The 17,669-nt window shown below is 51.0% G+C and overlaps 1 protein-coding gene across 1 annotated transcript in view; it reads left to right on the top strand.

The window, feature by feature from the left end:
- Positions 1-14,585, top strand: part of CPSF1 (cleavage and polyadenylation specific factor 1) — a gene marked incomplete at its 5' end in the record, with an annotated part of 50,241 nt that extends 35,656 nt beyond the window's left edge. The window contains 9 exons of the mRNA XM_062514100.1: positions 2,555-2,696; positions 3,274-3,426; positions 4,442-4,618; positions 6,201-6,267; positions 7,863-7,910; positions 9,112-9,267; positions 10,387-10,516; positions 12,092-12,230; positions 12,751-14,585. Coding sequence (XP_062370084.1) covers positions 2,555-2,696; positions 3,274-3,426; positions 4,442-4,618; positions 6,201-6,267; positions 7,863-7,910; positions 9,112-9,267; positions 10,387-10,516; positions 12,092-12,230; positions 12,751-12,798 — 1,060 coding nt within the window. The remainder of the gene's footprint in view (positions 1-2,554; positions 2,697-3,273; positions 3,427-4,441; positions 4,619-6,200; positions 6,268-7,862; positions 7,911-9,111; positions 9,268-10,386; positions 10,517-12,091; positions 12,231-12,750) is intronic.
- Between the last annotated feature and the right edge of the window lie 3,084 nt (positions 14,586-17,669).

The following is a 17,669-nucleotide window of genomic DNA, read 5'->3' as shown; positions in this document are numbered from 1 at the left end:
CACGAAAAACCCCAAAATATCCCCAAAATATCCCCAAAAATCCCAAAATATCCCAAAAATCCCAAAATAACCCAAAATAACCCAAAAATCCCAAAATATCCCAAAAAATCCCAAAATATTCCCAAAATCCCAAAATATCCCCAAAAATCCCAAAATATCCCCAAAAACCCCAAAATATCCCAAAATATCCCAAAATATCCCAAAAACCCCAAAATCCCAAAATATCCCAAAAACCCCAAAATCCCCAAATATCCCAAAAACCCCAAAAATCCCCAAAACCCCAAAATATCCCAAAAATCCCAAAATAACCCAAAATAACCCAAAAATCCCAAAATATCCCAAAAAATCCCAAAATATTCCCAATATCCCAAAATATCCCCAAAACCCCCAAAATATCCCAAAAATCCCAAAAATCCCAAAATATCCCAAAAAATCCCAAAATATTCCCAAAATCCCAAAATATCCCCAAAAATCCCAAAATATCCCAAAATATCCCAAAATATCCCAAAAACCGCAAAATATCCCAAAAATCCCAAAATATCCCAAAAACCCCAAAATCCCAAAATATCCCAAAAACCCCAAAATCCCCAAATATCCCAAAAACCCCAAAAATCCCCAAAACCCCAAAATATCCCAAAAATCCCAAAATAACCCAAAATAACCCAAAAATCCCAAAATATCCCAAAAAATCCCAAAATATTCCCAATATCCCAAAATATCCCCAAAACCCCCAAAATATCCCAAAAATCCCAAAATATCCCAAAAAATCCCAAAATATTCCCAAAATCCCAAAATATCCCCAAAAATCCCAAAATATCCCCAAAAACCCCAAAATATCCCAAAATATCCCAAAATATCCCAAAAACCGCAAAATATCCCAAAAATCCCAAAATATCCCAAAAACCCCAAAATCCCAAAATATCCCAAAAACCCCAAAATCCCCAAATATCCCAAAAACCCCAAAAATCCCCAAAACCCCAAAATATCCCAAAAATCCCAAAATAACCCAAAATAACCCAAAAATCCCAAAATATCCCAAAAAATCCCAAAATATTCCCAATATCCCAAAATATCCCCAAAACCCCCAAAATATCCCAAAAATCCCAAAAATCCCAAAAATCCCAAAATATCCCAAAAAATCCCAAAATATTCCCAAAATCCCAAAATATCCCCAAAAATCCCAAAATATCCCCAAAAACCCCAAAATATCCCAAAATATCCCAAAATATCCCAAAAACCGCAAAATATCCCAAAAATCCCAAAATATCCCAAAAACCCCAAAATCCCCAAATATCCCAAAAACCCCAAAAATCCCCAAAACCCCAAAATATCCCAAAAATCCCAAAATAACCCAAAATAACCCAAAAATCCCAAAATATCCCAAAAAATCCCAAAATATTCCCAATATCCCAAAATATCCCCAAAACCCCCAAAATATCCCAAAAATCCCAAAAATCCCAAAATATCCCAAAAAATCCCAAAATATCCCAAAAACCCCAAAATATCCTAAAAATCCCAAAATAACCCAAAAATCCCAAAAACCCCAAAATATCCCAAAAATCCCAAAATAACCCAAAAATCCCAAAATATCCCAAAATATCCCCAAAAACCCCAAAATCCCAAAAAATCCCAAAATATCCCAAAAATCCCAAAATATCCCAAAAACCCCAAAATATCCCAAAATCCCAAAATATCCCCAAAACCCCAAAATCCTGCCAGGTACCCCAAAAATCCCAATGGGAACCCCAGAAATGTCACAGTCCCCAAATCCCAGCCCACCTGAGCTCACCTGAGCTCACCTGTGCCCACCTGAGCTCATCTGTGCCTACCTGAGCTCACCTGTCCTTACCTGTGCCTACCTGAGCTCACCTGTCCTTACCTGAGCTCACCTGTGCTTACCTGTCCTTACCTGAGCCCACCTGTGCTCACCTGTCCTTACCTGTGCTCACCTTTGCTCACCTGTACCCACCTGTGCTTACCTGTCCTTACCTGAGCCCACCTGTGCTCACCTGAGCTCACCTGTCCTTACCTGTGCTCACCTTTGCTCACCTTTGCTCACCTGTGCCCACCTGAGCTCACCTGTCCTTACCTGAGCCCACCTGTGCTCACCTGAGCTCACCTGTCCTTACCTGAGCTCACCTGTGCTCACCTGTGCCCACCTGAGCTCACCTGTCCTTACCTGAGCTCACCTGTGCTTACCTGTCCTTACCTGTGCCCACCTGTGCTCACCTGTCCTTACATGAGCTCACCTGTGCTTACCTGTCCTTACCTGAGCCCACCTGTGCTCACCTGTGCTCACCTGAGCTCACCTGTCCTTACCTGAGCTCACCTGTGCTCACCTGTGCTCACCTGTGCTCACCTGTCCTTACCTGTGCTCACCTTTGCTCACCTTTGCTCACCTGTACCCACCTGTGCTCACCTGTCCTTACCTGAGCTCACCTGTGCCTACCTGGTGCCCACATGTTTGAAGTGCTGAATTCTTGGGGCATCACCTGGGGTACTCCTTTGACCCCACCTGTGCCCACCTGAGCTCACCTGAGCTCACCTGCGGCAGGATCGCCCTGGAGGAGTGGGAACACGTTACCTGTATGAAGACGGTGTCGCTGCGCTCCGAGGAGACGGTGTCGGGACTCAAGGGTTACGTGGCCGTGGGCACCTGCCTGATGCAGGGGGAGGAGGTCACCTGTCGGGGCAGGGTACGTACCTGGGCAACACCTGGGGACACCTGGGGATGTCCCAGCCCTCACCTGTGCTGTCCATGACACATCTGGGGATGTCCCACACTCACCTGCGCTGTCCCACACTCACCTGCGCTGTCCCACACTCACCTGGGGATATCCCAGCCCTCACCTGCGCTGTCCCACACTCACCTGCGCTGTCCCACACTCACCTGGGGATGTCCCAGCCCTCACCTGCGCTGTCCCACACTCACCTGCGCTGTCCCACACTCACCTGGGGATGTCCCAGCCCTCACCTGTGCTGTCCATGACACATCTGGGGATGTCCCACACTCACCTGGGGATATCCCAGCCCTCACCTGTGCTGTCCCACACTCACCTGAGGATGTCCCAGCCCTCACCTGTGCTGTCCCACACTCACCTGTGCTATCCCACACTCACCTGTGCTATCCCACACTCACCTGAGGATATCCCAGCCCTCACCTGTGCTGTCCATGACACATCTGGGGATGTCCCACACTCACCTGTGCTGTCCCACACTCACCTGGGGATGTCCCAGCCCTCACCTGTGCTGTCCCCTCTCACCTGTCCCCAGATCCTGATCCTGGACGTCATCGAGGTGGTTCCGGAGCCGGGGCAGCCCCTGACCAAGAACAAGTTCAAGGTGCTCTACGAGAAGGAGCAGAAAGGTCCCGTGACCGCCCTGTGCCACTGCCACGGCTACCTGGTGTCTGCCATCGGGCAAAAGGTACACCTGGGCACACCTGGGCACACACCTGGGCCACTGCCACGGCTACCTGGTGTCCGCCATCGGGCAAAAGGTACACCTGGGCACACCTGGGCACACCTGGGCACACCTGGGCACACACCTGGGCCACTGCCACGGCTACCTGGTGTCTGCCATCGGGCAAAAGGTACACCTGGGCACACCTGGGCACACCTGGGCACACACCTGGGCCACTGCCACGGCTACCTGGTGTCCGCCATCGGGCAAAAGGTACACCTGGGCACACCTGGGCACACCTGGGCACACACCTGGGCCACTGCCACGGCTACCTGGTGTCCGCCATCGGGCAAAAGGTACACCTGGGCACACCTGGGCACACACCTGGGCCACTGCCATGGTCCTTGCCAGATGCGCCTGCAGAGCTTGGTGGCCAATGAGCCAACCTTGGTGGCCACTCAACATTGGTCGGGTTTGGGATGTGGTGGCCACCAAGGAGCTCTCGGTGGCCACCACGGTTCCAGCCAGGTGTCCCTGTGCCCCCCAGATCTTCCTGTGGAGCCTGAAGAACCACTTGCCATCCTTGGTGGCCACTCAACGTTGGTTTGTTTTGGGATGTGGTGGCCACCAAGGAGCTGTCGGTGGCCACCAAGGAGCTCTCGGTGGCCACCACGGTTCCAGCCAGGTGTCCCTGTGCTCTCGAGATCTTCCTGTGGAACCTTAAGGCCAATGAGCCAACCTTGGTGGCCACTCAACGTTGGTTGGGTTTAGGTAGCCATGGCTACCGAGGAGGTGTCAGTGACCACCAAGGAGGTGTCGGTGGCCACCAAGGAGCTCTCGGTGGCCACCACGGTTCCAGCCAGGTGTCCCTGTGCCCCCCAGATCTTCCTATGGAACCTTAAGGCCAATGAGCCAACCTTGGTGGCCACTCAACGTTGGTTGGGTTTGGGATGTGGTGACCACCGAGGAGCTGTCGGTGGCCACCGAGGAGGTGTCAGTGGCCACCACGGTTCCAGCCAGGTGTCCCTGTGCCCCCCAGATCTTCCTGTGGAGCCTGAAGGACAACGAGCTGACGGGCATGGCGTTCATCGACACGCAGCTCTACATCCACCAGATGATCAGCGTCAAGAGCTTCATCCTGGCCGCCGACCTCATGAAGAGCATCTCGCTGCTGCGCTACCAGGAGGAGAGCAAGACCCTGTCCCTCGTCAGCCGGGTTAGCCGCGCGGCTACCGAGGTGGCCCTGGGGCTACCGAAATGCCCTTGGGGCTGCTGAACTCTTACGGGGTTACCCGATCGGTCTTGGGGCTACCAAACTCCTGTGGGGCTACCAAACTCCTGTGGGGCTACCAAATCGGCTTTGGGGCTACCAAACTCCTATGGGGCTACCAAATTCATGTTGGGGCTACCAAATCGGCTTTGGGGCTACCAAACTCATATGGGGCTATCAAATTGGCTTTGGGGCTACCGAATCGGTCTTGGGGCTATCAAATTCCTATGGGGCTACCAAACTCCTGTGAGGCTACCAAATTCATGTTGGGGCTACTAAACTCTTATGGGGCTACCAAATCGGCTTTGGGGCTACCAAACTCCTGTGGGGCTACTGAATCGACTTTGGGGCTACCAAAATGGCTTTGGGGCTACTGAAGTGGACTTGGGGCCACCAAACCGATCTTGAGGCTACCAAATTCCTATAGGGCTACCAAGTTAGACTTTGGGCTATCAAGTCGGTCTTGGGGCCACCAAACCACACCTGAGGGTTTTTGGGACACCTGAGAGTCTTGGGTGGCACCTGAGGGTTTGGGGGAACACCTGAGGATATTACGGGACATTTTTTGGGGTCACCTGAGGGTTCTGGGGGACACCTGAGGGTCCCGGGGGACACCTGAGGGTTCAGGGGGACACCTGAGGGTCCCAGGGGACACCTGAGGGGTCCTGGATGGCACCTGAGGGGTCCTGGAGGACACCTGAGGATCTTCAGGGACACCTGAGGGACACCTGACAATTTGGGTGACATTTTCTGGGGACACCTGAAGATCCTGGGGGACACCTGAGGGACTTTGGTGGCACCTTTGGGTCCTGGGTGACACCTGAGGGGTCCTGGGTACACCTGAGGGTCTTGGGGGACATTTTTTGGGTCACCTGGGAGTCCTGGGTGACACCTGAGGGTTCCAGGAGACACCTGAGGGACGCTTGGGGCACCTGAGGGTCTCAGTCGGCACCTGAGTGTCCTGGGGACACCTGAGCATCTTAGGGGACATTTTTTGGGGACACCTGAGGGTTCCAGGAGGACACCTGGGACTGCTGGGGGACACCTGAGGGTCTCAGGTGAGACTTGAGGGTCTTTGGTGGCACCTTTGGGTCCTGGTGGACACCTGAGGGTTCCAGGGGACACCTGAAGGTCTTTGGGCTCACCTGAGGGTCCTGGGGGACACCTGAGAGTCCTGAGGGTTACCTGAGGGACACTTGAGATTTTAGGGGACATTTTTTGGGGTCACCTGAGAGTGCTGGGTGGCACCTGAGGGTTCCAGGAGACACCTGAGGGACACCTGAAGGTCCTGGGGGACACCTGAGGATTCTGGGGACACCTGAAGGTCCTGGGGGACACCTGAGGATTCTGGGGACACCTGAAGGTCCTGGGGGACACCTGAGGGTCTGGGGGGACATTTTTTGGGGACACCTGAGGGTTCCAGGAGGACACCTGAGAATCCTGGGTGACACCTGAGGGACACTCGGGGCTCTTGGAGGGCTCTTGGGGCGCTCAGGTGCGGTGACGGTGACAGGTGTGTCCCCGGCAGGACGCGAAGCCGCTGGAGGTCTACAGCGTGGACTTCATGGTGGACGGAACCCAGTTGGGATTCCTGGGTACGGACACGGCCCGGCGCGGGGGGGAGGGGTTGGGTTGGGTTGGGTTGGGTTGGGTTGGGTTGGGTGGGTTGGGTTGGGTTGGGATGGGTTGGATTTGGTTGAGTTTGGTTTGGTTGGATTAGGTTGGGTTGGGTTGGGTTTGGTTGGGTTGGGTTGGGTTGAGTTTGGTTGGATTGGGTTGGGTTGGGTTGGGTTGGGTTTGGTTGGGTTGGATTGGGTTGGGTTGGGTTGGGTTGGGATGGGTTGGGTTGGGTTTGGTTGGGTTGGGTTGGGTTGGGTTGGGTTGGGTTGGGTTGGGTTGGGATGGGTTGGGTAGGGTTGGGATGGGTTGGGTTGGGTTGGGTTGGGTTGGGTTGGATTGGGTTGGGTTGGGTTGGGTTGGTTGGGTTGGGTTGGGTTGGGTTGGGTTGGGTTGGGTTTGGTTGAGTTTGGGTTGGGTTGGGTTGGGTTGGGTTGGATTGGGTTGGGTTGGGTTGGGTTGGGTTGGGTTGGGTTGAGTTGGGTTGGGTTGGACTGGGTTGGGTTGGGTTGGATTGGGTTGGGTTGGGTTGGGTTGGGTTGGGTTGGGTTGGGTTGGGTTGGGTTGGGTTGAGTTGGGTTGGGTTGGACTGGGTTGGGTTGGGTTGGATTGGGTTGGGTTGGATGGGTTGGGTTGGATTGGGTTGGGTTGGACTGGGTTGGGTTGGGTTGGATTGGGTTGGGTTGGGTTGGGTTGGGTTGGGTTGGGTTGGGTTGGTTGGGTTGGGTTGGGTTGGGTTGGGTTGGGTTGAGTTTGGGTTGGGTTGGGTTGGGTTGGGTTGGATTGGGTTGGGTTGGGTTGGTTGGGTTGGGTTGGTTGGGTTGGGTTGGGTTGGGTTGGGTTGGTTGGGTTGGGTTGGTTGGGTTGGGTTGGGTTGGGTTGGGTTGGGTTGGTTGGGTTGGGTTGGGTTGGGTTGGGTTGAGTTTGGGTTGGGTTGGGTTGGGTTGGGTTGGATTGGGTTGGGTTGGGTTTGGTTGGGTTGGGTTGGGTTGAATTTGGTTGGGATGGGTTGGGTTGGGTTTGGTTTGGTTGGGTTGGGTTGGGTTTGGTTGAGTTTGGTTGGGTTGGGTTTGGTTGGGTTGGGTTTGGGGTGGGTTGGGTTTGAGTTCCGGTGGGTTTTGGGTGACTCTGGGTAGATTTGGGTGAATTTGGGTTGAGTTTGGGTAAATTCGGGACCATTTGGGCGAATTCCGGTAAATTTGGGTTAAATCAGGGTAAATTTGAGTGAATTTGGTTAAATTTGAGTGAATTTGGTTAAATTTGGGTTGAATTTGGTTAAATTTGGGTTGAATTTGGATAAATTTCATTAAATGTGGCTGAGTTTGGTTAAATTCGTTTACGTTTGGGTGAATTTGGTTAAATTTGGGTGAATTTGGGTTGAATTTTGTTAAATTTGGGTTAAACCTGGGTGAATTTGGATTAATTTGGGTGAATTTGGCTGGATTTGGGTAAATTTGGGTTAAATTTGGTTAAATTTGGGTGATTTTAGTAACTTTTGTTAAATTTGGTTAAATTTGGGTGAATTTGGGTGAATTTTACCAACCCCCCCCTCCCCCGTTCCGCTCCCCCCCAGTGTCCGACCGCGACCGGAACCTGCTGGTGTACATGTACCTGCCTGAAGGTGAGCGGGGCAGGGGCCAGGTGAGCTCAGGTGGGGACAGGTGAGCACAGGTAAAGCACAGGTGAGAGCAGATGAACACAGGTAAAGCACAGGTAAAGCACAGGTGAGGACAGGTGAGCACAGGTAAAGCACAGGTGAGCACAGGTAAATCACAGGTGAGCACAGGTAAAGCACAGGTGAGAGCAGATGAACACAGGTAAAGCACAGGTAAATCACAGGTGAGTTCAGGTAAAGCACAGGTGAGAGCAGATGAACACAGGTAAAGCACAGGTAAATCACAGGTGAGTTCAGGTAAAGCACAGGTGAGAGCAGATGAACACAGGTAAAGCACAGGTAAATCACAGGTGAGTTCAGGTAAAGCACAGGTGAGAGCAGATGAACACAGGTAAAGCACAGGTAAATCACAGGTGAGCACAGGTAAAGCACAGGTGAGAGCAGATGAACACAGGTAAAGCACAGGTAAATCACAGGTGAGCACAGGTAAAGCACAGGTGAGCACAGGTAAATCACAGGTGAGTTCAGGTAAGATCACGTGGAGACAGGTGAGCACAGGTAAAGCACAGGTAAATCACAGGTGAGCACAGATAAAGCACAGGTGAGCACAGGTAAAGCACAGGTGAGTTCAGGTAAGATCACGTGGAGACAGGTGAGCACAGGTAAAGCACAGGTAAATCACAGGTGAGCACAGGTAAAGCACAGGTGAGCACAGGTAAAGCACAGGTAAATCACAGGTGAGCACAGGTAAAGCACAGATGAGCACAGGTCAGCCAGGTGAGCTCAGGTTAGATAGGGTGTGCTCAGGTGAGCTTGGGTGAGTTTAGGTGAGCACAGCTGAGCTCGGGTGAGCTCAGGTCAGCCAGGTGAGCTCAGGTCAATGTAGGTGAGGCAGGTGAGCTCAGGTAAAGCACAGGTGAGCTCAGGTGGGGACGGGTGAGCCCACGTGAGCTCAGGTGAACACAGGTGAGCTCAGGTAAGTTTAGGTGAACGCAGGTGAGATAGGTCAGCTCAGGTCAGCCAGGTGAGCTCGGGTGACCTCAGGTCAGCCAGGTGAGCACAGGTGAGATCAGGTGAGCGCAGGTCAGTCAGGTGAGATCAGGCGAGCATGGGACAGCACAGGTGAGCTCAGGTGGGGACAGGAGAGCACAGGTGAGCTCAGGTGAGCCCAGGTGAGCCCAGGTACCCCGTCCTGTCTCTCCCCCAGCCAAGGAATCCTTCGGGGGGCTGCGGCTGCTGCGCCGCGCCGATTTCCACGTGGGGGCGCACGTCAACACCTTCTGGCGCACGCCGTGCCGCGGCCACGGGGACGGACCCAACCGGCGCTCGAGCACCTGGGAGAACAAACACATCACCTGGTTCGGTGAGGGACGCACCTGGGGACAGGTGGGACACACCTGGGGCGCACCTGGGGATAGGGGAGCACCTGGGGACAGGTGGGACACACCTGGGGCACACCTGGGGATAGGGGCGCACCTGGGCACACCTGGGGACAGGTGGGACACACCTGGGGATGGGGCACACCTGGGGACAGGTGGGACACACCTGGGACACGCCCAGGGCACACCTGGGGATAGGGACGTACCTGGCAGAACAAACACATCACCTGGTTCGGTGAGGGACACACCTGGGGACAGGGATGCACCTGGGCACACCTGGGGGGCAGGTGGGGATTCTGGAATTTGGGGGTGCCGGGATTTGGGATTCCGGGATTTCAGATTTTGGGATTTGGGGGTTCAGGATTTTGGGGTTGAGGTTTTGGGGTCGGATTTTGGGGTTGAGGTTTTGGGGTCGGATTTTGGGGTTGGATTTTGGGGTCGAGGTTTTGGGGTTGGGATTTTGGGGTCGGATTTTGGGGTCGAGGTTTTGGGGTCGGGATTTTGGGGTCGAGGTTTTGGGGTCGGGATTTTGGGGTCGGATTTTGGGGTCGGGATTTTGGGGTTGGATTTTGGGGTCGAGGTTTTGGGGTCAGATTTTGGGGTTGAGGTTTTGGGGTCGGATTTTGGGGTTGAGGTTTTGGGGTCGGATTTTGGGGTCGGATTTTGGGGTCGGGGTTTTGGGGTCGGGGTTTTGGGGTCGGATTTTGGGGTCGGATTTTGGGGTTGAGGTTTTGGGGTCGGGGTTTTGGGGTCGAGGTTTTGGGGTCGAGGTTTTGGGGTCGGATTTTGGGGTTGAGGTTTTGGGGTCGGGGTTTTGGGGTCGGATTTTGGGGTTGAGGTTTTGGGGTCGGATTTTGGGGTTGAGGTTTTGGGGTCGGGATTTTGGGGTCGAGGTTTTGGGGTCGGATTTTGGGGTTGAGGTTTTGGGGTTGAGGTTTTGGGGTCGGGATTTTGGGGTCGAGGTTTTGGGGTCGGATTTTGGGGTTGGATTTTGGGGTTGAGGTTTTGGGGTCGGGGTTTTGGGGTTGAGGTTTTGGGGTTGAGGTTTTGGGGTTGAGGTTTTGGGGTCGGATTTTGGGGTTGAGGTTTTGGGGTCCCCGCAGCCACTCTGGACGGGGGCCTGGGGCTGCTGCTGCCGATGCAGGAGAAAACCTACAGGAGATTGCTGATGCTGCAAAACGCGCTGAGCTCCGCCCTGCCTCACCTGGCGGGGCTGAACCCACGGGCATTCAGGTAAGGGCGCACCTGGGAACACCTGGGGACAGCTGGGACACACCTGGGATACACCTGGACACACCTGGGTATATCTGGGGACACTTGGGTACAGCTGGGATACACCTGGGCACACCTGGGTATACCTGAGGACACTTGGGTACACCTGGGATACATCTGGGCACACCTGGGTAGACCTGGGATACACCTGGGATACACCTGGACACACCTGGGTATATCTGGGGACCCTTGGGTACAGCTGGGATACATCTGGGCACACCTGGGCATACCTGGGTAGACCTGGGATACACCTGGGATACACCTGGGCACACCTGGGTATACCTGGGGACACTTGGGTACACCTGGGATACGCCCCAGTACACCTGGGATACACCTGGGCACACCTGAGCTTCGCCCTGACTCACCTGGCGGGGCTGAATGCGCAGGCATTCAGGTAAGGGCACACCTGGGTGGAGCTGGGACACACCTGGGTACAGCTGGGATATACCTGGGTACACCTGGGGTACACTTGGGCACAGGTGGGGGCACCTGGGACAGACCTAGATACACCTGGGCACAGCTCAGCTCCACCCTGCCTCACCTGGTGGGGCTGAACCCACGAGCATTCAGGTAAGGGGACACCTGTGATACACCTGGGTACATCTGGGCACACCTGGGATACACCTGGGACACACCTGGGGATGCAGCTGGGTACAGCTAAGCACAGCTGGGACACACCTGGGTACACTTCGGATATACCTGGGATACACCTGGGCACATCTGGGTACACCTGAGGTACACCTGGGGATACTTAGGCACACCTGGGCACACCTGAGCTCTGCCCTGCCCCACCTGGCAGGGCTGCACTCGCAGGCATTCAGGTAAGGACACAGCTGGGGCACACCTGTCCCATCCCTCACTCGTCCCACCTGTCTCACCTGTCGTTTCATATCTCCCATCCCTCACCTGTCTCACTTGCCCTTCACTTGTCTCACCTGTGCCATCACTCACCTGTCTCACCTGTCCCACACCTCTCTCCTGTCCCTTACCTGTCCCACACCTGTCTAACCTGTCCCATCCCTCACCTCTCACCTGTCCCACACCTCTCACCTGTCTCACCCGTCTGATCCCTCACCTCTCACCAGTCCCTCACCTGCCTCACCTGTAATTTCTGTCACCAGCCCCTCAGCTGTCTCACCTGCCCCTCACCTGTCTCACCTGCCCCTCAGCTGTCTCACCTGCCCCTCACCTGTCTCACCTGCCCCTCACCTGTCTCACCTGCCCCTCAGCTGTCTCACCTGCCCCTCACCTGCCCCTCACCTGTCTCACCTGCCCCTCAGTTGTCTCACCTGCCCCTCACCTGTCTCACCTGCCCCTCACCTGTCTCACCTGCCCCTCAGCTGTCTCACCTGCCCCTCACCTGCCCCTCACCTGCCCCTCACCTGCCCCTCAGCTGTCTCACCTGCCCCTCACCTGTCTCACCTGCCCCTCAGCTGTCTCACCTGCCCCTCACCTGTCTCACCTGCCCCTCACCTGTCTCACCTGCCCCTCAGCTGTCTCACCTGCCCCTCAGCTGTCTCACCTGTGCGTTCCCAGGTTGCTGCAGTCCGAGCGGCGCCTCCTGCAGAACGCCGTGCGCAACGTCCTGGACGGAGAATTGCTGAGCAGGTTCCTTTACCTGAGCGCCATGGAGAGGGGAGAGCTGGCCAAGAAAATCGGCACCACACCTGACATTGTGAGTCACACCTGGGGACAGGTGTGGGGCAGGTGACGGACAGGTGTGGGACGGGTGAGGGACAGGTGAGGGACAGGTGAGGGGCAGGTGGGAGGCGACAGGTGAGGGACAGGTAAAGGACAGGTGAGGGACAGGTGAGGGACAGGTAAAGGACAGGTGTGGGGCAGGTGAGGGACAGGTGAGGGACGGGTGAGGGACAGGTAAAGGACAGGTGAGGGACAGGTGAGGGACAGGTAAAGGACAGGTGTGGGACAGGTGAAGGAACAGGTGAGGGACAGGTGGGAGGCGACAGGTGAGGGACAGGTGTGGGACAGGTGAGGGACAGGTGAGGGACAGGTGGGAGGTGACAGATGAGGACAGGTAAAGGACAGGTGAGGGCTCAGGTGAGGTCTTAGACGGGTGAGGTTCAGGACAGGTGAGTCTGTTCCAGGTGAGGTCTCAGGTGAAGTGTCAGGTGAGTCTGTTCCAGGTGAGTCCGTTCCAGGTGAGCCCCTGACCGCTCTCCTCCCCTCCCCCACAGATCCTGGACGACCTCCTGGAGATCGATCGCGTCACGGCGCATTTCTGACACACCCCGGAAACCCCAAAATGTCCCAAAATCCCCCAAAATATCCACAAAAACCACCCCAAAAACCGCCCCAAAAACCGCCCCAAAAACTGCCCCAAAATATCCCAAAATCCCCCAAAATATCCCCAAAATATCCCAAAATCCCCCAAAATATCCCCAAAATATCCCAAAATCCCCCAAAATATCATCAAAATATCCCAAAAACCGCCCCAAAAACCGCCCCAAAATATCCCAAAATCCCCCAAAATATCCCCAAAATATCCCCAAAATATCCCTAAAAACCGCCCCAAAAACCGCCCCAAAATCCACCCAAAATATCCCAAAATCCCCCAAAATATCCCCAAAATATCCCAAAATCCCCCAAAATATCCCCAAAATCCCCCAAAATATCCCCAAAATATCCCAAAATCCCCCAAAATATCATCAAAATATCCCTAAAAACCACCCCAAAATCCACCCCAAAATATCCCAAAATATCCCCAAAAACCGCCCCAAAAACCGCCCCAAAATCCACCCCAAAATATCCCAAAATACCCCAAAATATCCCCAAAATATCCCTAAAAACCACCCCAAAATATCCCAAAAACCGCCCCAAAAACCACCCCAAAATATCCCAAAATCCCCCAAAATATCCCCAAAATATCCCCAAAAACCTCCCCAAAAACCACCCCAAAAACCACCCCAAAAACCACCCCAAAATATCCACAAAAACCACCCCAAAAACTGCCCCAAAATATCCCAAAATATCTCCAAAAACCGCCCAAAAAACTGCCCCAAAATCCACCCCAAAATATCCCAAAATCCCCCAAAATATCCCCAAAATATCCCCAAAAACCTCCCCAAAATCCCCCAAAATATCCCAAAATATCCCTAAAAACCACCCTAAAAAACACTCCTAAAACCACCCCAAAATGTCCCAAAATCCCCCAAAATATCCCCAAAAACCACCCTAAAAACCACCCCAAAATATCCCAAAATCCCCCAAAATATCCCCAAAATATCCCCAAAAACCACCCCAAAATATCCCCCCAAAAACCCCTAAAACTCACCCCAAAAACCTCAAAAATATCCCAAAATCACCCCAAAAAAACACCCAAAAAAGAGCCAAAATCACCCCAAAATCACCCCAAAAAATCCTTTAAAAAATCCCTAAAAAATCGCAGAAAAAAAACCAAAAAATCCCCCCAAAATCCCAAAATAAATCCCAAAAATCCCCTAAAAATCCTACAAAGAATCCCCAAAGAAATCCCCAAAAAATCCCTAAAAATCCCCAAAAAATCCTTAAAAAAATCCCTGAAAAATCCCCCAAAAAAACCCAAAAAAATCCCCCAAACAATCCCCCAAAAACCCAAAAAAATCCCTAAAAAATCCCCAAAAAACCCCCAAAAATCCCAAAAACTCCCAAAAAACTCCCTAAAAAAATCCCCAAAAACCCCAAAAAATTCCCATAAAATCCCAAAAACTCCCTAAAAAACCCCAAAAAATCCCCAAAAAATCCCTAAAAAACCCCCAAAAATCCCCAAAAAATCCCAAAAAAACCCCAAAAAATCCCTAAAAAATCCCCCCCAAAAAACCAAAATAAATCCCAAAAAATCCCCCAAAAAATCCCCCAAAAAAATCGCAAAAAATCCCTAAAAAATCCCAAAAAATCCCAAAAAATCCCTAAAAAAATCTCCAAAAAATCCCTAAAAAAATCCCCAAAAAATCCCCAAAAAATCCCCAAAAAAGTCCCAAAAAATCCCAAAAAAACCCTAAAAATCCCTAAAAATCCCCAAAAAATCCCAAAATAAATCCCAAAAAATCCCCCCACAAACCCCAAAAAATCCCCAAAAATCCCAAAACCCCCAAATCCCCCCAAACCCCAAATCTCCCCGAATTCCCGTTGCAATAAAAACCGAGACGGCCGCTCCGGGTTTGGGATTTCTTTGGGGGATTTTTGGGGATTTTTGGGGTTTTTTGGGATTTTTTGGGGTTTTTTGGGATTTTTTGGGGTTTTTTTAGGGGATTTTTTTGGGGAAATTCTTGGGGGGTTTTGGGGTCGCAGCGAATTCGGGATCGGGGTCCTGGAGCTTTTGGGGTTTCTTTGGGGTTTTTGGGAATTTTTTGGGGGTTTTTGGGGGATTTTTTTGGGGATTTTTTGGGGTTTTTTTAGGGGATTTTTTTGGGGAAATTCTTGGGGGCTTTTGGGGTTTCTTTGGGGTTTTTGGGAATTTTTTGGGGGTTTTTGGGGGATTTTTTTGGGGATTTTTTGGGTTTTTTTTAGGGGATTTTTTTGGGGAAATTCTTGGGGGCTTTTGGGGTTTCTTTGGGGTTTTTGGGAATTTTGGGAATTTTTGGGGGAATTTTTTGGGGATTTTTTGGGGGCATTTTTTGGGGTTTTTGGGGATTTTTTTTGGGTTTTGTGGTTGTTTTTAAAGGGATTTTTGTGGGATTTTTAGGGATTTTTGGGGGATTTTTTGGGTTTTTTTGGGATTTTTTGGGGATTTTTTTGGGATTTTTTGGGGTTTTGGGGTTTGTTGAAAGGGATTTTTTGTGGGATTTTTAGGGGATTTTTGGGGATTTTTTTTTTATTTTTGTGATTTTTTTTAGGGATTTTTTTGGGATTTTTGGGGGTTTTTTGTGGAGATTTTTTGGGGTTTTTGGGGGGATTTTTAGGGGATTTTTTTGGGTTTTTGGAAGATTTTTAAGGGATTTTTTTGGGATTTTTTTAGGGAATTTTAGGGGATTTTTTTGAGGATTTTTGGGATTATTTTAGGGGATTTTTTGGGGGAAATTCTTGGGGGCTTTTGGGGTTTCTTTGGGGTTTTTGGGGGAATTTTTAGAGTTTTTTAAAGGGATTTTTTGGAAATTTTTGGGCATTTTTTGGGGATTTTTTGGGGATTTTTTTTGGGGTTTTGGGGGTTTTTTTTAAGGGATTTTTGTGGGATTTTTAGGGATTTTTGGGGGATTTTTTGGGGTTTTTTTGGGATTTTTTTGGGATTTTTTGGGGTTTTGGGGTTTGTTTAAAGGGATTTTTGTGGGATTTTTGGGGGATTTTTGGGGATTTTTTTTTGATTTTTGTGATTTTTTTAGGGATTTTTTTGGGATTTTTGGGGGTTTTTTGTGGGGATTTTTTGGGGTTTTTGGGGGGATTTTTAGGGGATTTTTTTGGGTTTTTGCAAGATTTTTAAGGGATTTTGGATTTTTTTAGGGAATTTTAGGGGATTTTTTTGAGGATTTTTGGGATTATTTTTGGGGATTTTTTGGGGTTTTTTTTAGGAGATTTTTTTGGGGAAATTCTTGGGGGGTTTTGGGATTTCTTTGGGGGATTTTGGGGTCGCAGCGAACTCGGGATCGGGGTCCTGGAGCTTTTGGGGTTTCTTTGGGGTTTTTGGGAATTTTGGGGATTTTTGGGGGTTTTTGGGGCATTTTCTGGCGTGTTTTGGGGGATTTTTTGGGATTTTTTTAGGGATTTTTTTAGGGAGTTTTTGGGGATTTTTGTTGGGTTTTTTTGGGATTTTTAAGGGAATTTTAAGGGATTTTTAGGGGATTTTTTGGGGTTTTTTTGTGGGTTTTTTGGGGGATTTTTAAGGGAATTTTAGGGGAATTTTTAGGAATTTTTTGGGGAATTTTTTGGGGATTTTTTTGGGGAATTTTTTGGGGATTTTTAGGGATTTTTTTAGGGGAGTTTTAGGGGTTTTTTTTTGAGTTTTGAGGGGATTTTTAAGGGGATTTTTGGGGAGTTTTTGGAGGATTTTTAGGGGCTTTTTTTGGGAATTTGTAGGGATTTTTTGGGGTTTTTTGTGTGGAATTTTTGGGGATTTTTTGGGGGATTTTTGGGGATTTTTTGGGATATTTGGGGGTGGTTTCAGGGAGATTTTTTGGGGGATTTTTTGGTGGGGTTTTTTTTGGGGGCGGATTTTTTTGTTTGTTTGTTTTATTTTGATTTTTTTTTTAAATTTCTGAAGATTGTTTTTGGACGATTTTTGGGAATTTCCAGCTGTTCCCCAGATGTTCCCTTGGGGATGATTTTTTTTTTTTTTTTGGCTTTCCCAGCTGCTTTCCAGATGTTTCCCGCCCACTTTTGGGGGCCTTTCCGAGAGATTTGGAGGATTTTTTGGGGGGGATTTCCAGATGTTTCCAGCTGTTTCCTGCTGGGGTTGATTTTCCGGCCATTTTGGGGGTTTCCAGATGTTTCCCGGGTGATTTTCGGGATCTCTTGGGCGATTTTTTGTCAAATTCTGGGAATTCCCAGCTGTTCCCCAGATGTTCCCAGCTGGTTTTTTTTGGGGGGGGGGGGGTTTGGATTTTTTTCCCAGACCATTTTGGGCATTTCCAGCTGTTTTCCAGATGTTTCCCGATAGGATTTTTGGGGCGCGTCCGGGAGATTTTCGTCTTTTTTTGGGGGGGGGGGGGGGGAGGGGAACTTCCAGCTGTTCCCCAGATGTTCCCAGTTGGGTTTTTGGGGGCATTTTTGGGCATTTCCAGCTGTTCTCCAGATGTTTCCCGCCGATTTTTTGGGGGCCTTTCTGAGAGATTTGGAGGACTTTTGGGAATTTCCAGCTGTTCCCCAGATGTTGGGGGGGGGGAGGGAGGGATTTGGGGCATTTTTTGGGCGCTTCCAGCTGTTTCCCCAGATGTTCCCAGTTGGGTTTTTTTGGGGGGCATTTTTGGGCGTTTCCAGCTGTTCCCCAGATGTTTTTTTGGAGGGGGGGATCATTGGGCATTTTTGGCGTTTCCAGCTGTTTTCCAGATGTGTCCCAGCCGATTTTTGGGAGCATTTCCGAGAGATTTCTTGACGATTTCTGGGAATTTCCAGCTGTTCCCCAGATGTTTGGGGGGGGGGAGGGGGGGAGATTTTTGGGCATTTTTTGGCGTTTCCAGCTGTTCCC

Source organism: Cinclus cinclus (assembly GCF_963662255.1).
Source record: "Cinclus cinclus chromosome 1 unlocalized genomic scaffold, bCinCin1.1 SUPER_1_unloc_1, whole genome shotgun sequence".
NCBI classification, from domain to species: Eukaryota; Metazoa; Chordata; class Aves; order Passeriformes; family Cinclidae; genus Cinclus; species Cinclus cinclus.
The sequence above is the reverse complement of the archived record's forward strand: the minus strand, read 5'-3'. Positions and strand labels throughout refer to the sequence as shown.